At 32.6% G+C, this 23,143-nt stretch overlaps 2 protein-coding genes and 1 long non-coding RNA gene across 4 annotated transcripts; 2 read left to right on the forward strand and 1 right to left on the reverse strand.

Moving 5' to 3' along the window:
* The first annotated feature begins 3,838 nt into the window (after positions 1-3,838).
* On the forward strand, positions 3,839-7,862 carry LOC145800512 (uncharacterized). The gene is made up of 3 exons (XM_082890200.1): positions 3,839-4,986; positions 5,062-5,367; positions 7,802-7,862. Exons 1-3 carry the CDS (start codon positions 3,839-3,841, stop codon positions 7,860-7,862), a joined length of 1,515 nt encoding a protein of 504 aa, XP_082746326.1.
* Positions 7,863-9,861: 1,999 nt separating this feature from the next.
* LOC145801669 (uncharacterized) lies at positions 9,862-11,127 on the reverse strand. Its single transcript, XR_014343311.1, has 2 exons — positions 10,777-11,127; positions 9,862-10,678 (listed from the first exon to the last, which is right to left on the reverse strand). It is a non-coding gene; the product is annotated as an uncharacterized LOC145801669 (long non-coding RNA).
* A 4,656-nt stretch (positions 11,128-15,783) lies between these two features.
* LOC114319599 (uncharacterized) lies at positions 15,784-18,777 on the forward strand. 2 transcript variants are annotated; one of them, XM_082891740.1, is made up of 6 exons: positions 15,784-16,127; positions 16,252-16,473; positions 17,329-17,421; positions 17,497-17,601; positions 17,705-18,081; positions 18,542-18,777. In XM_082891740.1, coding segments are annotated over exons 1-6 (960 nt in total). In that variant the 5' UTR covers positions 15,784-15,965; the 3' UTR covers positions 18,543-18,777. The 2 variants fall into 2 exon arrangements, with proteins under 2 accessions (XP_082747866.1, XP_082747865.1); XM_082891739.1 differs by lacking the exon at positions 18,542-18,777 and having other exon boundaries at positions 17,705-18,179.
* Positions 18,778-23,143: the final 4,366 nt, after the last annotated feature.

The following is a 23,143-nucleotide window of genomic DNA, read 5'->3' on the forward strand; positions in this document are numbered from 1 at the left end:
TATAAATTTTCATTTTATAATCAATCACAACAATTCTAAACACCACGTAACTGGCCCGAAGACCACCAAATAACTTCTTCAAATGTAGAGCACCACAAAGCACAGCACACAAGCCACTTCCACTTCCCAATCCCCACAGAGAGAACGCAGAGTCGAAACGAAAACCAACACGCCTCAGAGCTTCCATGTACGTTCTACACTTCCTTCTTCACACACAGTCTATATCTATATCTATATATACATGAGCTTTGTTATGTATACATTTTATTTTTTTATCCTGGAGTTTTCAGTTTCAGAATTTGGGTGATCAAACCAATTTTGGCTACATTTGCACATGTATGTATGTATCTTGATATATATACATATACTTATTTAGTTATTTTGAATGAGAGCTTTCTTTTCTATTGTATGAATTTTTTTTATTTTTTATTTTTTTTTTTGATAAATTGTTGTTGACATTTGGTAGAATTGAGAGTTTCTAATTGGGTTAAGGCCTATTTTGATAACTAGGAAAAAGCCGATTTATTGGCTTATTTGGATCACATCAGTTCTCTATTTTTTTGCACCTTTTTTTAAATAATAATAATAAAAAAAAAAGAAAAAGAAGAAGAAGCCAATAAGCGAGTTTATCCAAAACACTATATAACTAAATTCTTATGCCACTGGATTAGTTTTTCTTTAATCTGTTTATTAATTTTAGTTGCTTTGATCAATGTGGATCACTGGGTTTTTTTTTTTTTTTTAGTTTTACTCTTGAAAATTAATTGGAAATGTGTTTGTTCTTTTTTCTATTATTTTTGTCTGGGATTTATGTTTTTCATGAGGAAGAGTAGTTTTCAAAAAAGCCTGTAAAGATATCTGATTTCTTTGCAAATTGTTATGTACATGACTAATTATTTTTTGGACATTTTTTTTTCTTTTGCAAGATGAACCCGGTAAACAGGTCAAGAGCGCAATTTCGATAAAAAACACAAGCAGGTCTCGTGTAGCTTTCAAGGTATGGAATTTCTTTTTATATAGATATTTTGCTTAATATATGGATAGATAGATAGATATATCTTTTTCTTTTTATTTTTATTTTTGTGTGGTTTCTATTCGGGTATTTTTTTTTTCAATTTATTTAAGATGGAGTTGTGGGTATCTTTTTTTTAAAATTTAATTTATCTGTAATTTTCATTTGTTTTTAATTATTATTATTTAGGTAAGTTATGATGTGAGTTAGATATGTGATAGACATGTGAGTTATATTGATTTAAAGTTTATCTAAATAAACTTTAAAGTTTTCTTTTTAGTTTTTTAGTTTTTTTGGTTATGTTATAATATAATATATAAAATATAGGTAGATATCTATAACTTTAATAGAAAATATTATCTGATTTTTTGGAGAAGAGAAAATGAATGCAAGTTTTAATATTTTTTTTTTGAAAATTTGTGAGAGAGATTAGGAGGGAGAGATTATGAAATATTTTTGTTATTAAATAAATAAATCAGTCAATAGTTTTTTTTAATCTATTTTGTAAATTAAAAATTAATAATTTTGGAAAATTGATTAATTTGTCCTATTAAATGATTTATAAATCAGAAAATTTAGATTGGGAGATTGGAGCTCCCACAGGGCTTGGGGTTAAAAACCCCATTTTGCTTAATATATGGTATAGATGTTTTTTTTTTTTTTAAATGTCTTTTTTTTCCCTTTTTATATTATATTAAAGTTTAATATTTTGATAATAATCATATGTGTTTGACTTTTCAAGGAATTAAATATCTTTTTTTTATTATATTATATTAAAGTATAATATTTTGATAATAGTCATATGTGTTGGACTTTTCAAGAATTTTTTTTATGCTTGTTTTTAATGCATTAAAGTGTTATTATGAGAGATAATAATCATATGTGTTGGGACTTTTTATGGGAATTCATATGTGTTGGATTTCAAAAAAAATAAAATAATGCTTGTTCTAAATGCATTAAAGTGTTATTATGAGGATAAGACTTGGGAGTTAAAAGAGATTAATAAATGCTAAGATTTTTTATTTTTTTTTAAATCAAAAAATTAAGAAATTTAGATTGGGGGATTGGAGCTCCCACAAGGCTTGGGGTTAAAAACCCCCTTTTGCTTAATATATAGTATAGATTAGAGAAATCTGAAGCCACAGTTACACACCATAATCAATATTGCCTCTATAAACAGTCCAATCAACTAATATTCTTTTTATTTCTTCAAAAATAACTAGTTTCCTAAATGAGCAAATTTTCTTTTATTCCTTTTAATGTACTAATGTTGTAAACTTGTCAGGAACCATTTTTTTTTTCTACTCTATCCTTTCCCATAATACTTCCATCTTAATCTATGTTATATACTTGGAGAACTAAGGAAAGATTAGAGATAGACAACGTCATATGATTTTCTTTGTATGATACACATTGTGCATTCCTAAATGGAATAGGTTAATAGTACACATGATGCGTTTTATGACATAAACAAATTAAAAAAAACTTGATCTTTCATTTGTGATCAAACATGGACAAGAGTTGGATTGCATTGGGTAAGACACCTGATGGAAGGATGAGTCAGCCATTTATTGATGGGGTGACATCATTTATCAAATTTGCAATGGCAGTTGTTGACCAGGAAGGTAAAATTCCGTGCCCATGTTTGAACTGCGTGAACTATTATTCCCAAAATCTTCGAAATGTGCAAATTCATTTGCTTCAATATGGGATTATGCAAACGTACACTATTTGGCATGAGCACGAGGAACCACGTGTATCAAATGAGGCTCATCATGAAATGGCAATTGATGAAGATGAGGTTTTAGGTGGTATTGATGCCTTAGTGGAAGATCGAATAAGAGGAGAACCCAACGATGCACCCTAGAATGAGGAAGTACAAACGTTTGATAAACTATTGAATGATGCCAAACGTGAGGTGTACTTAGGTTGCACAAACTACACTCTGTTGAAGTTTGTCATCGAGTTGCTCAATATGAAGGTAACAAACCACTGGAGCAATAAGTCGGTTAACACACTATTGGAGTTTTTAACAAAGCTTTTACCAAAAGATAATTTGGTTCCAAAGTCATTTTATGAAGCTAAGAAAATACTTCAAGATTTGGGCTTGTCATATGAGTTAATTGATGCTTGTATAAATGATTGTGTACTCTTTTGGAAGGAAAATGCAAGGTTAGATAAATGTCCAAAATGTAAGGCATCCAGATACAAGATCAATCGTGGCAGGGGTAAGAAGATTCCCCATAAGGTGTTGCGGTACTTCCCATTAACACCAAGGTTGAAAAGATTGTACATGTCAAGAAAGACTGCTGAGGACATGAGATGGCACAAGGAGAAACGTATAGATGACGGAGTATTGAGACATCCCGCCGATAGTGATGAATGGAAGGAATTTGATGTGCAACATCCTCAGTTTGCCCTGGAGCCTCTAAATGTGAGGCTAGGGTTGGCTGTTGATGGGTTCAATCCTTTCGGGAACATGAGCAACTCTTGGGATAAAACTTCTTAGTAGGTTTCGGATGGCTAGTCTTGGAAGACTTTTTTCGGTAAGGTTTAGAAGATTTTCTATGAGATATTTTTCTGGTTTTATTAGGATATTTTATGCCAGGTTCATAAGCAAACTGTTCACAAAATTCTCCTAATTCTTTTCTTCCGGTTAAATTCTGTTGCTTCATTTGGTAATGAAGTTTAAGGTCATTACAGAGAGAAAGACCTTCATCTGTTATTATGGAACAGAGTTGTCCATAAGTGTACTGCTTATGGCCTGTAGTACTCATTCCTTATAACTTGCCACCTTGGTTGGTTATGAAAGATCCCTTTCTTATGATGTCACTACTTATTCCTGGAGAATCACAACCAGGGATCGATATTGATGTCTACATGAGACCTCTGGTGGATGAGTTGAATGAGTTGTGGGAAAATGGTGCATTATCTTACGATGCCGTAACTGGTGAGTCTTTCCAGATGCGTGCAGCTTTGATGTGGACTATACACGATTGGCCCGCATTTGGTGACATATCTGGGTGGAGAACAAAGGGTCATTATTCTTGCTACACTTGCAATGATGAACCATATTTTCAATCCTTGAAAGGTAAGACTGCATACACTAACCATCGATGCTACTTGCCTCAAAACCACCCCGAAAGGCGAAAGAGTAAGGCTTACAATGGTAAGCATGAGAAGCGAAAGAGATCTTTAGAGTTACCAGTGGAAAAGATATTAGAGCAATTGGATAGAGTGACAGGTGTCACATATGGAAAGCATCCAAGAAATAAGAAAAGACTCCGTCAGGCACCAAATTGGACAAAGGTAAGCATCTTGTATGAGTTACCATACTGGAAGAAACGGAAGCTTCGACACAACATTGATGTTATGCACGTCGAGAAGAATTTTAGTGAAAATACCTTTGGAACTATGTTAGGCATTGATGGAAAGAACAAAGACACCGACAAAGCACGGATGGACTTGGAAGATATGGGTATAAGGAAAGAGTTATGGTTAACACGTCGTCCTGATGGAACTTATGTCAAACCTAGGGCAATCTTTTCATTGACCCCTGAAGAGAGGGAGGGTTTCTTTGAATTCTTGAAATCAGTGAAGTATCCGGATGGCTATGCTGCAAACATATCAAGATCAGTGAATGCGAGAAATGGTAAATTAACAGGCTTGAAAAGTCATGACTGCCATGTACTCATACAACGGATTCTTCCAATTGGGATGCGTGGTTACGTAGACAAAGAGATTAGTAAAACACTATTTGAGTTAGGTAGCTTTTTCCAGGATTTGTGCTCAAAGACACTGCGCCGTAATGAACTTGAGAAATTAGAGGAACGTATAGTACACATATTATGCAAGCTTGAAAAGATCTTTCCTCCAGCCTTCTTTGATGTAATGGTTCACTTGGCCGTTCACTTGCCGCGTGAGGCTATTCTTGGAGGACTGGTGCAATATCGATGGATGTACCGGATTGAAAGGTAATTGTTAAATTGAAAGGTTCGTAATTATATGTTGCATGTGTAACCTTGCTCTTAACTAATTCTCTTTTCAAGGTTTCTCGGAGCTTTAAAAAAGTTTGTTACAAACCGAGCTCGACCAGAAGGTTCAATCGCAGAGGCTTACATTGTCAAAGAGTGCGTTACTTTTTGTTCAATGTATGTTGATGGGATCGAAACAGTGCATAATCGACCCGAACGAAATCAAGATCGTGGCGAACGTCACAAAGGGTTAACTGTATTCACAGAAACTGCCCGTCCTATTGGCCTAATCACAAGGGATGCTGATATGTCACAAGAATATCGTGATATGGCTCATTGGTTCTTGTTGAACAATAGCCCCGAGATAGAGAAGTATCTAGAGTATGTTTTTCATTTAAATATGTGTATTCTTAGCTTTGTTAATGTAGTTAGCAGTGCATAATAATCACATTCTTTTGAGTAGGATACACAAAAATCTATTACGGACTCCATCTGACCAAGGCATAACCCGTATACAACAACAAGAGTTTCCCAAGTGGTTCAAAGAGCGGGTAAGGCATTTTCAATTTTAAGACATGATTAAAAATTTGTATAAGATTTGATCATTTATTAATTTACTAGCGTATGCCCGTGCCTAAAGGCACGGTGTAAATAATATTAAGATTAAAATGCAGTTATAAAAATATATTAAAATATTTTTCTTTTTAAAGAACTTGTATTTGGTTATTTAATTTTAAACCCATCAATGATGTATTTTAACAATCACATTAAAATGATAAAATTAAAATCAGCCCTAGCAACATGAAGAGTATTAAAATCGGAGCACAACAATTGTCCAAATTTGAACTCTTCTCTTTCCCAACTGATTTCAATTTTATAGAGATGAAATTAAAATCCGTTAACCATTTATTATTTAGAAAGTCTAAACATAAATTTATGCCAAAAAAACAAAAAACAAAAACAAAAACCGTTTCATTAGCAATTTATACCAACTATCAAATAAAACTAACCCAGCACATTGAAAATATAATAGAACATTCCCAAGAACAATAGAACAAACAACCCCAAGTTCATAATAAAAAATGGAAAAAATACAATTGAACAAACAAACAATGGAAAATACAATTGAAAACACAATGAAACAAACTATACATACTGGGAAAAAACTAAAAAAACACATTGGTTAAACCATACCTACTGTTTTGAATTGCAAGAAGGGAATAAAATAAATTTATCGCCTATCTTATAATTCAATTTAAAACACAATTGAAATTATTAATCACTTCAATAATTAATTAAGAAGCATTAATAAGTCACTATAGAATTTAAGGTAATGCGTTTTCTTTCGATTTTCATTTCTCCATCAAATGCGTCCATTCCAAGTAATAAAAAAGAGTGTATTTTTATTTTAATGTGGGTGGAGTTGATTTACTTTTACTAAACAATTGAAAGTATTTTTTTAATGTGTCGATACATGTGTGTGAATTCATCTGGGTTTGATTGATTTATGTTATGATGATAGAATTTATAAAAATTGTTATATTTGAATGAAGATTATGGTGCTGCTGCTTTAGTATGCATTCTTTGTACCATCTTGATTTTGAGTCTGTTCAATTGCTTGTTCAATTTTATTTTCCATTGTTTGTTTGTTCAAGAGATCGTGCAAGCAATGTCTTTGCAGTGTTTTTGGGTTTTACAGGACATGAGATGAGATTATTGAGCGTGCGTTTGTTACAGATAAATCTTTAGTGAGATTAAAATTATTAATTCAGATAAGTATAAAAAACAAATAATAAAGAAATTAATATTGGAATTGCATAGAAATTGTGAAATTGCATTATGGAAAATACAATCGTGGTGCTTTGGTGTTTCATAAAGCTAAAGTTTTGTCAACATTTGGGGTTAATAGTTCAGATTATTCAGAATTAGATTCCTTTATTTTTGTATCGTTTTCTGAGCAACCAAACAAACCACTAAGAGTCAAGTAGTGACTTGAAGGGAAAAAAAAGTTTCTAACAAATTACTATTTTAATGAAAGGTAAACCTAAACCCAAAAGAGTTGTTCAAATGTTTTTGTTTTTTGCACCTTTTGTGGGTAACAAAACAGAGCAGAAATATGAGGATAAAGAGATTATCTTGGTGAGAATCAGTTCAGTTCATGCTCCGGAGTCGGAATTTTATGTTTGGTAACTGGTAAAGACAATGAAGTCAACAAAGAAAGAGGAGCGAGCAATTTCAGCTAAATAATTTCAAACCGCAATGAGAGGAAACATGTGGTTAGCAAACAGATACATAAAGCAAAAAAAAGGAACTGAAACTGAAGAATTTAATTGGGAAAAAAAATTACAATGATCAAATATCATTTTTACAATGCCCTCAAGTGGGAGGTTTTAACCAAACCCTGTATCACTGGAAAATACAATGTTTTTTATAGGTATCCTAGTGACGGAACAGGGAGAGAGAAATCAAAGAAGAACCAAGGAGCATATTATAGTTCTAAAAGAAGCCATAAAGCATCAGCTTTGCATGAATTTGGAGCAGATTAAAGCTTAGCTTCTGTTAATACCATTTCCTCACTATCTTCTCTAAACTCTACCCTTCAGTGACCAATAAGACATTCAGATATCTGTCTATTGAATTGATAAACCACACCAATTTGGGAATCACGCCATAACATTTCCCAGTTAGTCAGTAGTCCTATGGGTACCAAACATCTAAGAGAGAATATTCACATATCAGCATTTTTCAGCACGACAAACTTATATTAGACAGGTGTCATGCAACAAAATTTGTATTGGAATAAATTTGTTTTCAGGTCAAATCAAGATATACTTATATTGCTCTTGGATGACCCTGTAAGATTGTTGAATCGATAAATGCAAGCTCATAAAAAGGGTCCAACAGAATGTGGGTTATTATATTAATAAGACAATTAGGTACCTTAAATTTAACTGGGAAAAAAAATTACAATGATCATTCTATTTAATAAAAAACAGAACCAGCCAAGCAACAATTTTATCACATCAACACTGCATCACTGGAAAATACAATGTAATCGGATATAATTTTTACAATGCCCTCTAGTGAGAGGTTTTGACCAAGCCCTGTATCACTGGAAAATACAATGTTATCTGGAAAAAAAATTGACAAACTAAAAATATTGTGGGAGTTTCACAAACTTACAAAATTTCATAAACTCAGAAGAAGCTGTGGGAGTTTCCAATGAAAGTCAAAAAATTGGATTTGATTATATTATGGAAAATACAATGTTATCTGGGGGAAAAAAAATTACAAACTCAAACAATTGTGAGAGTTTACAACAGTCAATAAAAAGACTTGAGGGAATAAATAATTTAATTAGTTAGAATTAGAGGGATTTACCTGTTAGGGAAGGGGATGAGCTGCAAAGAATGTAAACAAAGAAAAACTTCAATGGGAACCTCACAAAAATGAAAAGACGCGAAGGAAAAAAAGGTAGGTTTTAGACATCCTTACCTGCATATCTTCAAGCTTATTATCTTCTAAAATTTGTGAGATGGGATAAAGAGAATTCAATATTTCAGGCTTATTATCTGTGAGATGGGATCAGTAAAATCCTTCCCTCAGCCCCCAACCAGTTAGTTGAATTAATTTTTACAATGCCCAAAAATTTAACTGGGAAAAAAAATTACAATGATCATTATATTTAATCAAAAACAGAAGTGACAATTTTAGCACATCAACAATGCATCACTGAAAAATACAATGTTACCAGATATAACTGCATCACTGGAAAAACAATTTCACAAACTCAAACAATTATGGGAGTTTCACAAACTCAGAAGCTGTGGGAGTTTACAACAGCCAATAAAAATACTTCAAGGAATAAATAATTTAATAGTTATAATCAGAGGGATTTACCTGTTAGGGAGACCATGAAGCGATCTCCAGTGGATCTTTTGATTGGGGATAGGCTGCAAAGAATGTAAACAAAGAACAACTTCAATGGGAACCTCAAAAAAATGAAAAGACGCGAAGGAAAAAAGGTTGGTTTTAGACATCCTTACCTGCATATCTTCAGGCTTATTATCTTATAAAATTTGTGAGATGGTATATTCAATATTTCAGGGTTATGGGATCAATAAAAACCTACTCTCAGCCCCCAACCAGTTAGTTGAGTTAATTTTTACAATGCCCAAAAATTTAACTGGGAAAAAAATCACAATGATCATTCTATTTAATAAAAGACCGAACCAGCCAAGTGACAATATTATCACATCAACACTGCTTCACTGGAAAATACAATGTTATCAGATATAATTTTTACAATGCCCTCAAGTGGGAGGTTTTGACCAAACCCTGTTATCTAAAAATAAAAAATAAAAAAATCACAAACTCAAAAGTTGTGGGAGTTTCCAGTGAATTAATATGTATTAGATTGATTTAAAAAAAAAAACATAAATGACCCGTAAACAAAACCCTAAAATAACCTGTTTGTTTATATCAGTCACAGCCCAACAGAGAGAGAAGGGGAGAGACAACATTGAAAGGGGAAAAAGACTTAAACCAACAGATTCTAAAAAAATATATAAACCCAACAGATTCTAAAAAACAAACAGGTTATTTCCATTACAATTTGAACCCAACAGATTCTAAAAAAAATATGAATGGACACATTACAGAATAAAACCCATTTGATATTAAAATACATATACATATACATATACTAAGTTTCCATTACAATCTGAACCCAACAGATTGGAAGTTTCATTAGCAATCAATACTTTTCCATTATAAATACTTTTCCATTTAAAAAAATCAAACTTTGAATACAAAATAATAATAAAAAAAAACAGAGCAAGGAAATCGTAAAAAAAAACAACCCAATGTTACAAACACCCAACAAATTCTAAGTTTGATGCTTTTCTGTACATATACTAAGTTTCCAGTAGAATTTGAAGCCAACAGATTCTAAGTTTTCCATTTTAAAACATACATTTCCATTACAAATACTTTTCCATTTAAAAAAAATCAAACTTTGAACACAAAAATAAAATAAAATAAAATAACAGAGCAGGGAAATCGTAAAAAAAAACAACCCAATGGAACAAACACCCAACAGATTTTAAGTTTAATGCTTTTCCATTTAAAAATTAAACAAAAAAAAACTAACTTGGATATTGGAACCTTCCTATCAATTAAAACAATCAATCAACAAAAATAAAAACACAGATGAGTGAAACAAAAACCCAAAAAAAACTGACCTGGAAAGAAAGGATGCATGAAAACAACCCAAACACCCAAAAATGAGAGAACAAAACATATTCTAAGTTTGGAAAAAAAATTACTTTCCATTTACAAATACTTTATTTAAAAAAAATCAAACTTTGAATACAAAATAAAAAAAGATTGCACACACAACAGCAGATTATTTTGGGTCAAAAATAGAGCAGGGAAAATCGGGGGAAAAAAAAACTAAAATCTGAATGAAACCAGGAAAAAAACACTGGACTGGATTTTGGCATTGTCAAACAACCAAATAGAGAGATACAAACCAGTTCACGTTACCTTGTGAGCCGAGTTCGAGAAACCAACTTTTAAGGTAATCCCACTTACATCAAAATCAATAGAGCTCTTCTCCTCATTCAAGCCTAGAAATTTATTGCGGAGCTCTCCTTCCACTATCCACTGTTGTTACTATAACATTTCAACTCTGCTCCATTCACAAACACAAAAACAACATACAATTTTTTATTATTTTTTTTTTATGAGCAAATACTCATGTAAAAACCAGTTAGGAGAAAATTGTACCTTTGCAAGAGGAGATTTAAGGCTAGCATACCCTATAACACCACTGTTGTTTTTCCTTAGTCAATGAATCCCTGCTGTTCTATTCCAGTGGTTGGTTCCATTTGAACTTCAGCTAAAACTCAAAAATAATATATCTCAAAGATTGAAAAGAAAAAAGAAAAATCTCTCATACTTATTTTGTCAAACAACTTGTGAACAATGCATTAGTACAATTAAACTTGTATGTAAATTGATGAAATTTAGAGAAGCCCCTAAATATGAATAACAAAATGAAAATTATATAAAAGTACCACTATGATATAAGGAGTATTAACCCACAATAGAAACCAATACTTGAATTGCTCTATGTCTTTTGTATCTTTTTTTTTAAAAAAAACATTTAAGTCATTATCACCATAACATAAAAGGTCCAAAAAAATCTAAAAATAAGAAGCAATGATAAGTTCTATAATCACCATAACATTGAACACCTTCAGTTCAACTAAAACATTTTTATAAAAAAAAAAAAATGAATTTGAAAGAGGGGAAGTGAATTGCCACAAAACAACTCTATCGAAACTCAAATAATCGTCAGAAACAAAAACAAAATCAAATAACATAGGTTTCAACTATAAAACAATAAAAACAAAATCATATGTTCCAAATAAAAGTACAAATCATGGATTTGGATAGGAATTTGAAGAAAAAAAAACAAAAAAAGGTAAGGGAAATGTCAATGAAATATAAGCTAAATTTTTTATCCATTTCTCTCACCTTTCCCTTTTACAATGCAAGGGAAGGGAAGCCTCCATCTCTTAACAGTAGGTTACTTCTTTACAACTACCAATAAGTAACCAAACATATGTGACATCACAACTCGCAAATATGAATGCCAAAAAAGCACAAAAATAATTTCTATGAGCATATAGAAAAACAAACCAAACACTCTTGCTAGGGACCCCCCTCCCCCAAAAAAAAATAATAAATAAATAAATGAATAAAAAGAAAATGCTACACGCTAAACCAAGCACAGCAAACCAATTACACCAATCAGCTACTAATAATCATGCTAGAAAGACCATTATATAAGATTCCCATTAACAGACAGTAAATAGCAATTAATCATAATCACTCTGATCAAAAAATAAAATAAAATACAATCACTCTGATCAAAAAATAAAATAAAATACAATCACTCTGATCAAAAAATAAAATAAAATACAATCACTGTTTCAACTCTCCATTGTGAGTGACAATTTTTTAACATGAAAAACACAATCACTCTTGCAAGTAAAATCTATTATATCATCACAATTAGATGACAATGCTGCAGCAAACAAAGATAACTCCTCATTGAGTTGAAAACAAAGTTATAAAAAAATAATAAAATAAGAATGAGAAGAGAACGAAAACACAGAAAAAGTTTAGCACTTGAAAACAAAATCAGCAACCATCGGTACATTAATGAATTTTAGAGTGAGGGAGCACACATGGGTACATTTCTTTGAAGTATAAACTTAGATATGCCAACTCATGAAAGAAATTTCAATACACACAGTCCCTCTAACTGTGGTAGGGAGCACACATGGGTACATTTTTTGATCTTGAAACTTTGCCCCTACAGTCAGAAATTTCAATATATACATTTCAGTACACAGTTACAACGTCAATTTCTATTTAAAGAGAGAAAGAGAAAGATTTACAAACCAAGAAAAAAGCTATTTATTTGATAACCTTTGAATTGGCTATAACATGGCTATCTTCAGCTTTACAATGTGAGGAGCTGCAATCTAAAAAATCAGCTATCTCTTTGATAGCCTTCCACCAACAAACAACAATTTATCCAACTAAAATTAAAAATAAAAAACCTGAAGCATATTTCAGTACACAGTTACAATGTCAATTTTTATTTAGGGCCAAAAGGAGTTATCAAAGTTCATCAATGTGGCTTCCACCCAAAAAACTATGTATATCACAAAAATATTAACAGACACATCCATATAAAGAGAGAAAGAGAAAGATTTACTAACCAAGAAAAAAGCTATCTCTTTGATAACCTTGGAATTGGCTACAATTTAAGATGTGAGGAGCTACAAAAATCAGTTGTCTCTTTGATAACCTTCCACCAACAAACAACAATTTATCCAACTAAAATTAAAAATAAAAAACTTGAAGCATATATATATATATATATATATACATACAGAGAGAGAGAGAGAGAGAAAGGGGGGTACCAGAGAGCTCCTAGGGGGGTTCGAAGCAGAGAGTGAAGTTGGTGGTAGATGGCGGCGTCGATGTTTAGTGGTAGTGAAGTTGGTGGTAGACTCCTCTCTCTCTCTCGATCAGAGCGATCCACAACAGATCCGATCGAAAACCATGGTGACGGCGGCGCATTTCTCTTCACTCACAACACATCGTAGAGGCTTTCCAGTGTCTTGGTATCGATTTATACCGGAGTTGTGTCGATGAATATCTGCGATCTTCGATTTGTGAGGTCGGTGAGGGTGAAGACCTTGGAGAGAGACTCATCGAAGTTTGATACTCGGCCTCTTCACCTGAACATTATTCGAACACATCAACCAAGTTTCACCACCACCACAACCTCAATTTCATCAAACTCACCTCCCAATCTTGGATCTACCACCTCCAAAATCGAACCCACTTTCCAGCCCTCTCACGCCCAATCCACCAAAATCAACGCCTCTGGCAAAGCTTTCGATTCAATCGGTCTTCTTCTACACACAACCTCAAGCAATAAAGCCCCAAGAACGAACACGTCGGAGCTTGTAGTCGACTTTTCAGTCCAAGTCAACTCCGGAGATAAATAACCCACTGTTCCCACCACTCTGGTCAGCCATTGAGTTCGGAGTCTAGCAATACATTACATGCTTTAATGTCTCGATAAATCAGAGTCTGTTCCCAACTACGATCTTCCCAGCTAGATCTGAGCATATATATATATATATGTTAGGGTTTTGAGACTTGAATATCTATCTATATAATAACAGCTGCTTCTTCTCTTTTGCTCAATCGGAAACCCTAGCCAACTCCGAGATTGATCTCCCCTGCGATTTCGTTGCTTCTTCTCTCTTGCTCTCCCCTGCTATTGTTCTCTTTTGCTTTTTCTTCTTCAACCTAGATCAGATTTCAACTGATCCAGAAGAACAGAGAGGGAGAGAGAGATAAAGAGGGAAGGTGGGGAGGAGACGTGGATAGGTGGAAAGGTGAGGGGAATTGTTTGGGCGGGAATCATCTATTAATTTGAACCATTGATTTTTCTTAGAGTTGATCTGAGCCTTTGAGATTAAATGTATCTCTGATACATTTGGTACATTTTCAAAAACCCTCCTATCTTATTATATAGATTTTTACTATCTTAATGTACGTTATATGTGAATGTAGATAAATATATTGAGAGAAGAAAAGTCACCAGAAGCAACCAATGATTTATGGTCGTTAGCAAATGGCCCAAATTTACTAGTAAAAGAGTACTCAGGTTGCATAATCAATGGCGTACGGTTTCGTACAAGAGAAGTAGACAATCGCCGTAGCAGTCAGAATAGTGGTGTGCTTATGGAAGGGGATCATGAGGGAGTGACGCATGAATTTTATGGTCACTTGTGCAATGTTTGGGAATTGGAGTACATGTGTCATAACAAAGTTGTATTGTTCCAGTGTGAATGGTACAACACAGGAAATACAGGTCGAAGTAGAACATTGCGAACTGATGATTATTGCACAAGTATTGATGTCACAAGTCGGTGGTATCAACACGACCCTTTCATCTTGCCTAGCCAGGCTAAGCAAGTCTTTTACTTAAATGATACCAAATGGGGACAACCTTGGCAAGTCGTTCAACGAGTGCAACATAGGGGTGTCTTTGATGTACCAGAGGTAGGTGATGGAGAATCATTACATGAACCAGAAGAAAACGATGTGTTCCAACAAGAAAATATTACCGATGTTGTTCCAATTGACATCGACCCTAATGTTCAATGTTATAGAGATGGTGTTGAAGCAGAAGTTGTTACAAGGGTTAGGTCATCTGACGAAACAATGATACAGAAAAGAGCTGACAAACAAAATGAAGAGTGTGACGAACCTGATGTGGATTACGATATGGATCTTGCTGTAGACTAGGATTTGTAGCTATTTTGCACTTTCTGTATGAACATTGTTCTTAATTAATGTAGTTGAATTTCAGTTGTGGGGTTCATCCACTGTTATGTAGGTTTATCATTGATTGGTCATATTGTGTGTCTGATGGCTTTGTAATTAATTTGTTCTATGATAAGTAAATGGTAAAAACAAAAATCATCCATATCACTCTAGCCATATTTCAATGATTTAGAGCCTATATGACATATCCACTTGTTGAGATTGTTGTTGCTTTATGCTTTATGTATAGAAATATATAATTATCTTTTCTTTACATCTAATGTTCAATTATGCGTATCCACCAAAAAAATGTTCAATTATGCTTTATAGTTGGGCAAAATGGACGCTAAAAAAAAGCAATTGACCAAACCAAGTACCGCAACTAAGAAGGTAACGAACTATGAGAAACAAAGAATGAAGAATATTAATAAAAACCGTGAGAGAATGAAGACCCTAGGAGTGAAGAATATAACAACTTGTTTGAAGGCTACGGTTCAACATAAGAAATTGAGGAAGGAAAAACAAATACCAATTGAGGAAAATGATGATGATTATCGACCGTCAGAGGCTGAAGATGGCAGTGACACTGAAACCTATGATTCGTTTGAGCATGAGGTACTATACATTTATGCATTGTGAAATATATTCTTTCTTGTTACTTTCAATTCATACACACATAGACATGTATATCTTTGTACATATATTCATATTTTATTATGTTATTCAGCTGTTAGAGATACCATCGAGAACCCGTTCACAATCTCATCATGAGGCATTAACCCACGCATTAGAAGAGGGGGATACCTCTTCACGTCCTGAGGTGACTAGCAATCCGCCACCACCTCTCAATGTGGAGCCTCAACTTGAGGTGACTGCTAGTAATACTATTGGTAAGACACACTCTTTATTTACATTGATTTGAGATCTTAATTAAATTTGTTCACATACTATTTCAATATTATGGCTTCACAATATCAGCTGCTAAGCGTGCTCGTGGCCCGACTCGAGGCAAAGAGGTTCAAGGCCTTGTTGATAAAGATGGAAAGCTTAGCATGCCTATCCCTCCAGAATTTCGTGCACCGGTAGGGGACTATGCCTCAAAACTAGCCTCAAAGATTGGTGTAGAAGTGCGAACTCGTTTACCAAATCCAAGTGTTCGTAGGTGGAAGTATGTTGATGCCTCCGTTAAGGAGGCGATGTTTCAACGCTTGAATGTAAGTTCGTTGTCTACTTATAGGAGATTTTACTCATTTTTATAATAGGTTAGAAATCTTAATTATTTATTGTAATTATTTTATTTTTTATAAGAATTATCTATGACTTATCTATTTTTTGCAGGATCAATTTGATTTACAAGGAGACCCTGTTGATATAGAGAAGGCAATGAACACAAAATTTGGTCGGAGATTGAGTAACCATACCTATAGGCTGCACAAACAATTCATGGAGCTGAAGGAGGCTAAAGGGGAGGAGTATGCAAGAAACCACCCACCAAAGAATGTCGATCCTACCAGGTGGATAGATCTTATTGATAAAAAGTGGAACACTAAAGAATTTCTGGTAACATTTTCATCTTTTTTATTATATTAGCGAAGAAAGAATTTGATTAGAATAGGGAGAGATTCTAAAACAACTAGAAAGAACACAATCAATTTGCTGTGAAATTCCATATGTATTATTTTCCCTTTATCTTCTAGGCATGTAAGTGGAACATAATAAAAACCAAATAAGTGGAAAAATGAGAAAGGGAAACTATTAAACATGGATTGGAAGGCTCGCATAATAGGAGATTAATTTATGGTTCCTTAAAGTGCATCTTTCACATCATAGACTAAAGAACTAAGATTTCAGTTTCTGTGATTGTATTAATTTTCTGTTTGTTCTTGGGTTTGGTCTGAAGTTTCATGATAATGGTAAGCAACTAGCTAAGTAACTAATATAGGGTATTGAGACAGAACTTTAGATTTGATAGAGTTGCGGAAGAAAGAAAGGGTTATGAGTTTGGTATCAGTAATTGTTCCATATCTTGTGAAATGTAAATGGATTTTTTCACAATCTATCTTGCCCATGCTTATATGCCCCCTATTTGTGAACGGTGTAAATTACTCGTTTTTCTTTTTTCACCCAGAAAAACCATCTTATGATGAAATCTCAACAAGTCCTCTAATCTATTTTTCACAGAATTGAATGAAACTAGTGAATAATTTGAAATATCTTTTAAGTTGAAATGATATATAGGAAAATGATAGAGAGGAACAATGCAATTTCTTTATTATCAACCATTAAATTTGTTTTACTAGTGATACATTTCATTGTTATATTGGTTCATTATTCCTTATAGGAACAATCAAAAGCCAACATATTTGTCTTACTAATGATACATTTCATTGTTATATTGGTCATTCTTCCTTATAGGAACAATCAAAGGCCAACATCGCGAACAGAGAAAGGATGTATACAAAACATAGGTGTGGTTCTAGGTCAATCCCTGTTAGAGTAGAAAAACTGGTACGTATCCTTGCACTTTCAGAATTATATTAGATTCTTAGCTTTATTTATTGAATATTTGGTCTATCGAATTAGGCACGAGAAAAGAAGATGCTACCTGATCTAGCAGAGTTGTACAAGGAAACTCACTATAATGAGAAAACACATGAGTGGATCTCATCTCAAGCTCAGTGTAATTATGTGAGTATATATTGCAATTTTTATTAACAAAATTTTAGAATACTATTTGTTATAATCTTATTTAATTTTCTAATAATTATTTATTTTTTTTTATATTTGATAGGAAAATATGATACAGACACAGGCTGATCACCTCTCACAGCCAGGATCAACCCCTTTGACTGCAGAAGAGCTATCAATCAAAGTCCTAAAGCCAAGGTCTGGCTATGTGAAGGGACTTGGCATGAGACCTTCATCCTCTATTAGGAGAGCCACTACCATATATGCTGAAACAAATGATTATGTGAAGCGCCTTGAGATGCAAATAGAGACACAAAAGGAACAAATACAAATGCAGAACAATAAAATAGAAGATCTTGAAGAGGGTAAGAAGAAGCAAGGGGAGATAATGGCTGATGTTGTCAACTTTTTGAGGACCAAAGGATTCACTGGACACTTTGGAAGTGGAGGGGACTCATCCACAAGTGGACATACTTCTTGGTAAAGTATATTAACTTTAATATAACAAATTTTATAAAAGAATACATGTTTGAAGAATTAGGAAGTAATGGAAACATGCATATGACATCCAATTTGTACAGGTGCGCATGATGTATAAATTGTGAATTAGTCTAAAAAATATATTTTTTTCTCTATACTTAAAGCTTGAAAAAAGGCTGTCGAAATGCTAAATTATCACACAATTATAGATTTGTACAAGAACCAATAGAAACACCTTAGGAGGGACCAATATAAGTTGTATGAACTTACGGCACATTAATGGGATGCACCATTTGTGAATTAGCCTTAAAATTAATTTTTTATTCTCATAATCTAAAAAAAAGTCTGTTACAGGGATAAATTGTATAATTGATCTAATTGTAAATTGATGAGTTACTAATGTTTTTAATCTTTTGTATAATTGATTAATTACTAAAACTTTTAATTTATTTTTTTGCAGATTGGATTGGGGTGGCATTTTTGACGTGCAACAATGATGTAATTTGTTTGAATGTTCATTTTTGTTTGATAAGGATACACATACTTTTTGGAGTTACACTAGTTATTGTTGGATTTTTGGTGGAATTGAACAAGCTATAACTTTTGGATATTTTGTGGATATTTCACTATTTTATTATATCAGGATGAAATTATTTGTAATGATGAATGGATATTTTCATTTTGTTAATTCGTAAATGTGTTGATAACAGGTTAGGTTAAGTTGTGATGGAATTGTTATATTCAACAGGTTTCAACATGAACAGGGTCATATTTGTTGAACTAAAATTTAGATTTTGATAAAATAGGTATATAATGTGGAAAAAAATATTATGAAATTATTGACAAAATTTTCCATCCCTAAAGAAGGTTTTTTTGTCTCTTTTTTGGCATAGGTGGATGATTAATTTTGTCATAAATTCTTTATTTCGTCGCTAAATGAATTTGTCATGACAAAAAATATTGTCACATTTTGTCACTATTACCCTCAATGTGTGACGAATTTTTTTTGACATTATTTCATCATTTTTAATGATGAATTTGTTTTTATCTCTATTGGTAGCTTCTTTGACAAAAAATTTTCGTCTTCGTTTATATTAAACGTGACAAAATTATTTTGTCTCCATTTCTTATATTTATGACAAAGTACTTTTGTCTCTAATTTCTCCTTTAATGACAAAATATTTTGTCGTTAATTACTTATAAGTATGTTCCCAACAGAGTGTATTGGAGACAAAAAAAATTCGTCACAAATTTATCATTTTTAATGATGAATTTGTTTTTGTCTCTATTGGTAGCTTCTTTGACAAATTTTTTTTGTCTTCGTTTATATTAAACGTGACAAAATTATTTCGTCTCTATTTCTTATATTTATGACAAAATACTTTTGTCTCTAATTTCTTCTTTAATGACAAAATATTTTGTCGCTAATTACTTGCAAGTATGTTCCCAACAGAGTGTATTGGTGACAAAAAAATTCGTCACAAATTTATCATTTTTAATGATGAATTTGTTTTTGTCTCTATTGGTAGCTTCTTTGACAAAAAATTTTCGTCTTCGTTTATATTAAACGTGACAAGATTATTTCGTCTCTATTTCTTATATTTATGACGAAATACTTTTGTCTCTAATTTCTTCTTTAATGGCAAAATATTTTGTCGCTAATTACTTACAAGTATGCTCCCAACAAAGTGTATTGGAGACAAAAAAATTCGTCACAAATTTATCATTTTCAATGACGAATTTTTTTTTTCGTCTCTAAGACCCTTTAGCGACGACCCTTTGGAGACAAAACGGGTGACGAAAAATGTTCGTCGTAAATAGTTTGGGTGACAAAATATATACATTTTGGGACAAATTTGTTTCGTCTTTAAATCCCAAATTTGTTGTAGTGTATATATATTTTTTAGTACCAAATAAAATTATAATATTAGAATAAATCAAAACACCAAAGGGTATGTATGGTATTTCATATAGTTAATCCATTCACTAAAATATATCACAAACAAACACAAATTTCTTAATCACCTAACTAACAATCTCTTTATTAACAATTCTCACACTAACAATTCTACCAAACCTAACTTTGAAAATAAGCGGGTCCTAAAAGTTTCAAAAATAGACATTAAGCTTGAGTGTCCAATTATAAATACATTCTTAAGATTTGCTTTAAATGCTAATTGTCTTTCGTGGTTATAGAAATTACATTTCACACCTTAAAATTTATAATTGCATAACAAACAATCCCTTCATTAATCAACTATTAAATCAATTAAAATTTTTTAATGATGTCAACAATATATTTGAATTAACAATTTTAACTATTTCATTGCTATATAGTTAGAAATTTCATTATTTTTGTCAATTTTATTAAATGATAAATTTTAAGAATGAGATATTTGTAATTTTCAAAACCACAAAGAGCGACGTGGGGGCGCTAGTTGCTTCAATTGAACACTTTGAAATTTTCTTACTTGGGGCCATGCCTGCGGATCTAAGGATTAGTCAAAGTATGCATAAATTAACTCAAACACCCAATCATAATATATGTATATGTGTTAAACAAGTCCACTCATTGCAATTTTGAACACCCAAACACTTCAACTTTGAATACCCAACAACAATTTGCAAAACTAAAACAAACTAATAATTCTAGAAACACTAACTAATATCCTAATAAAAATACTAAGGTACAAGACATTCATATGGATATACCACTTGACTTATTTAACATTGTGTCTAATTGATATATTTATTAATAAACTAATTAATGTTTCTAGCATTGGTGACCATGAATTAATGACATTATAAAGTTCTAGAGATCAAAGAAGGATCTCTTATATCCATTCATTTAATTACTTGTGTAATTAGCATTGATTCTACAAGCAAATAAGTACTGAATCTACCAGTTGCAACTAGAACCGTTAAAAGAACTTTTTTTGATAATGAAAATTATAAGAAAATGATTGTACAACTAAATGGAAGATCAATAAATGAATAATTATTTAGTTTTATATATTTCAAATAATATTGTGGGGACATATTTTTGGGTCATCCATGTGACCTTGGCGGTTGGCCGATGTGTCACGTGGGTGGTCTTAGTTTGTTAAGGTGTGATGAGATCATGCCAGAATTCGAGATAAGTAGATGAATACAGGGAGTTGTAGACACCTCATTTTGACTGACCTTAAGATTTAGGTGCTTTCTTCCGAACACTCAATGATGAAAGTCGCGAATATGTTATTTTTCGAATTTCTCAGTAGGAAGGCCAAGTTCAAGCTACCCTAACCTTATACCTATTTTGACCAAACTACTTTAGACCTATTTAAAACCATTTCTCAAATTGTTTTGGCCGTATACTTCCAAATATCTCAACAATGCTCCGAAACTTGCATTTTAAATTCAAAGTGTTATGTTTTTTTAGTAAATCGAGCAAAAGACAAAGTAGATATGAGTGAAAATGAGAATAATTCTCTGGAAAAACCCTGTTTTCCCTTCAAAACAATGCGGCCATACAATTTTTGATCTGGCTATACACTTTTTCTATCTGGCCGTACAGAAAAAATTTGGCCAGATGAAAAATGCACTGACCAAATAGTTTGTTTGAAAAACAAAGCATTTTTGGGAAAATTGACTTCCATGCATATGGGAGTGCCACTTGCCAATTTTCTGAGATATTTCTGTCTCGAAATCTATAATATCATCTCCCCACTTTATTTTTAAGGGTTAGAAATTGTTTCCAAAGGCTTAGAGATTGTTGAGAGCACAAACCACATTTTACCCAAACACTTCCAACTTTTCCACCTCTCTCTTCATATATACACCACCCAAACACCATTGAAGCTTGAACTTGAAGCTTCTTGATGAGAATTCAAGCCATCTCCTAGAGTCTTAAGGCTACCAAGAAGAGAGTTTGATGACCAAAAGTTCTTTATTCTTTGTAGAGGTAGACTTAGAACTTTTCTTATCTATTTTCTCTCTTACCAAACATTGGTTTTCAAAGTTTTCTTACGCTTAAATATGTAATTTAACTTGTGGAAGTGGTGGGCTTAGCCACCCTTCTATAAATGATGTTACTTCTTTACTTCCTTGCACTTTCTCTTGCTTTCTTACCTCTCACACACTTCATTTTAGCACTGTTTTTCATTATTTAGATAAAATATAGACTTGTGTAGAGGTTTCTATATCTTAGTTTCATAATTAAGTTGCTAGCTTCTTTATTTTCTTGAAGTTATAAGAGCTTTCTCATTAAAAGTGTTGAAAACTCTCTTCTCAATTCATTTATGAACATGGAAATGGATGTTGCATCCATATTCCATGAGTAAGAAGATGAGTCTTCAACTATTTTTGATGACTTATGTGTATCTCCCTTTGCTTTCTTTCCATTTTCTTGGAAGCTTTATAAAGCTTCAGCCTAAAATCTTCCTTAGAAATGGTGGCAATCTACTCTCTCCAATTAATAGCATGTATTTGGATATTAATTTATCCTTATTCACAAAGAGATGAATGTAAGCTTCCATCTATTTCTTTGTTAAATTTCTAGCTTTCATTTTCCTTTACTTTCTCTCTATTTTCTTAGAAGCCTTATAAAGCTTTCACCAGCTTTGTAAAGCTTCTCTTGACAAATGGTGACAATCTATTCTCTCCAACTAACAATATGAATTTGGGTATTAATTTACCCTTATTCACAAAGAGACGAATGTAGGTTTCCACTTATTTTTTTGGCTTGGCTTTCTTTTAGATTCAATTCCTATATATGTTAGTTTTTATCTATTTGGTAGCTTTTGTACATATCATATGGCATCTTTTGTTGTTGAATGATGGATGAAGCCTATCTATATCCTCCTTGAACATTCTCATAATAGGAAGGAGTAGAAATGGTGAACATCCTTTGGAAATGCTTTATTTGCTTTGTTTTGGCTTTGCTTCACAAAAATAGGGATTTCCAGATTTTTTGTACTGTCTGCCCAATAAATTGTACAACTAGCAGTTGTTTCATATGGCTAGGCCATTTATTTGGCCAGCCAGATGATTTTTCTAGGCAAAATAAAGTGACTCCCGAACA

This window comes from Camellia sinensis, chromosome 10 (genome assembly GCF_055761805.1).
Source record: "Camellia sinensis isolate YWXY chromosome 10, ASM5576180v1, whole genome shotgun sequence".
In the NCBI taxonomy this organism is placed as follows: domain Eukaryota; kingdom Viridiplantae; phylum Streptophyta; class Magnoliopsida; order Ericales; family Theaceae; genus Camellia; species Camellia sinensis.

Excerpts from the sequence above, each read along its gene's own strand:
- LOC145800512 (XM_082890200.1), top strand. The coding sequence starts at position 3,839 with ATGTCACTACTTATTCCTGGAGAATCACAACCAGGGATCGATATTGAT. Across the intron at positions 4,987-5,061 it reads TGGATGTACCGGATTGAAAG|GTTTCTCGGAGCTTTAAAAA; the intron begins GTAATTGTTAAA and ends TCTCTTTTCAAG. Across the intron at positions 5,368-7,801 it reads GAGATAGAGAAGTATCTAGA|GTCAAATCAAGATATACTTA; the intron begins GTATGTTTTTCA and ends ATTTGTTTTCAG.
- LOC114319599 (XM_082891739.1), top strand. The coding sequence starts at position 15,966 with ATGCCTATCCCTCCAGAATTTCGTGCACCGGTAGGGGACTATGCCTCA. Across the intron at positions 16,474-17,328 it reads GGAACACTAAAGAATTTCTG|GAACAATCAAAGGCCAACAT; the intron begins GTAACATTTTCA and ends TCTTCCTTATAG. Across the intron at positions 17,422-17,496 it reads CTGTTAGAGTAGAAAAACTG|GCACGAGAAAAGAAGATGCT; the intron begins GTACGTATCCTT and ends CTATCGAATTAG.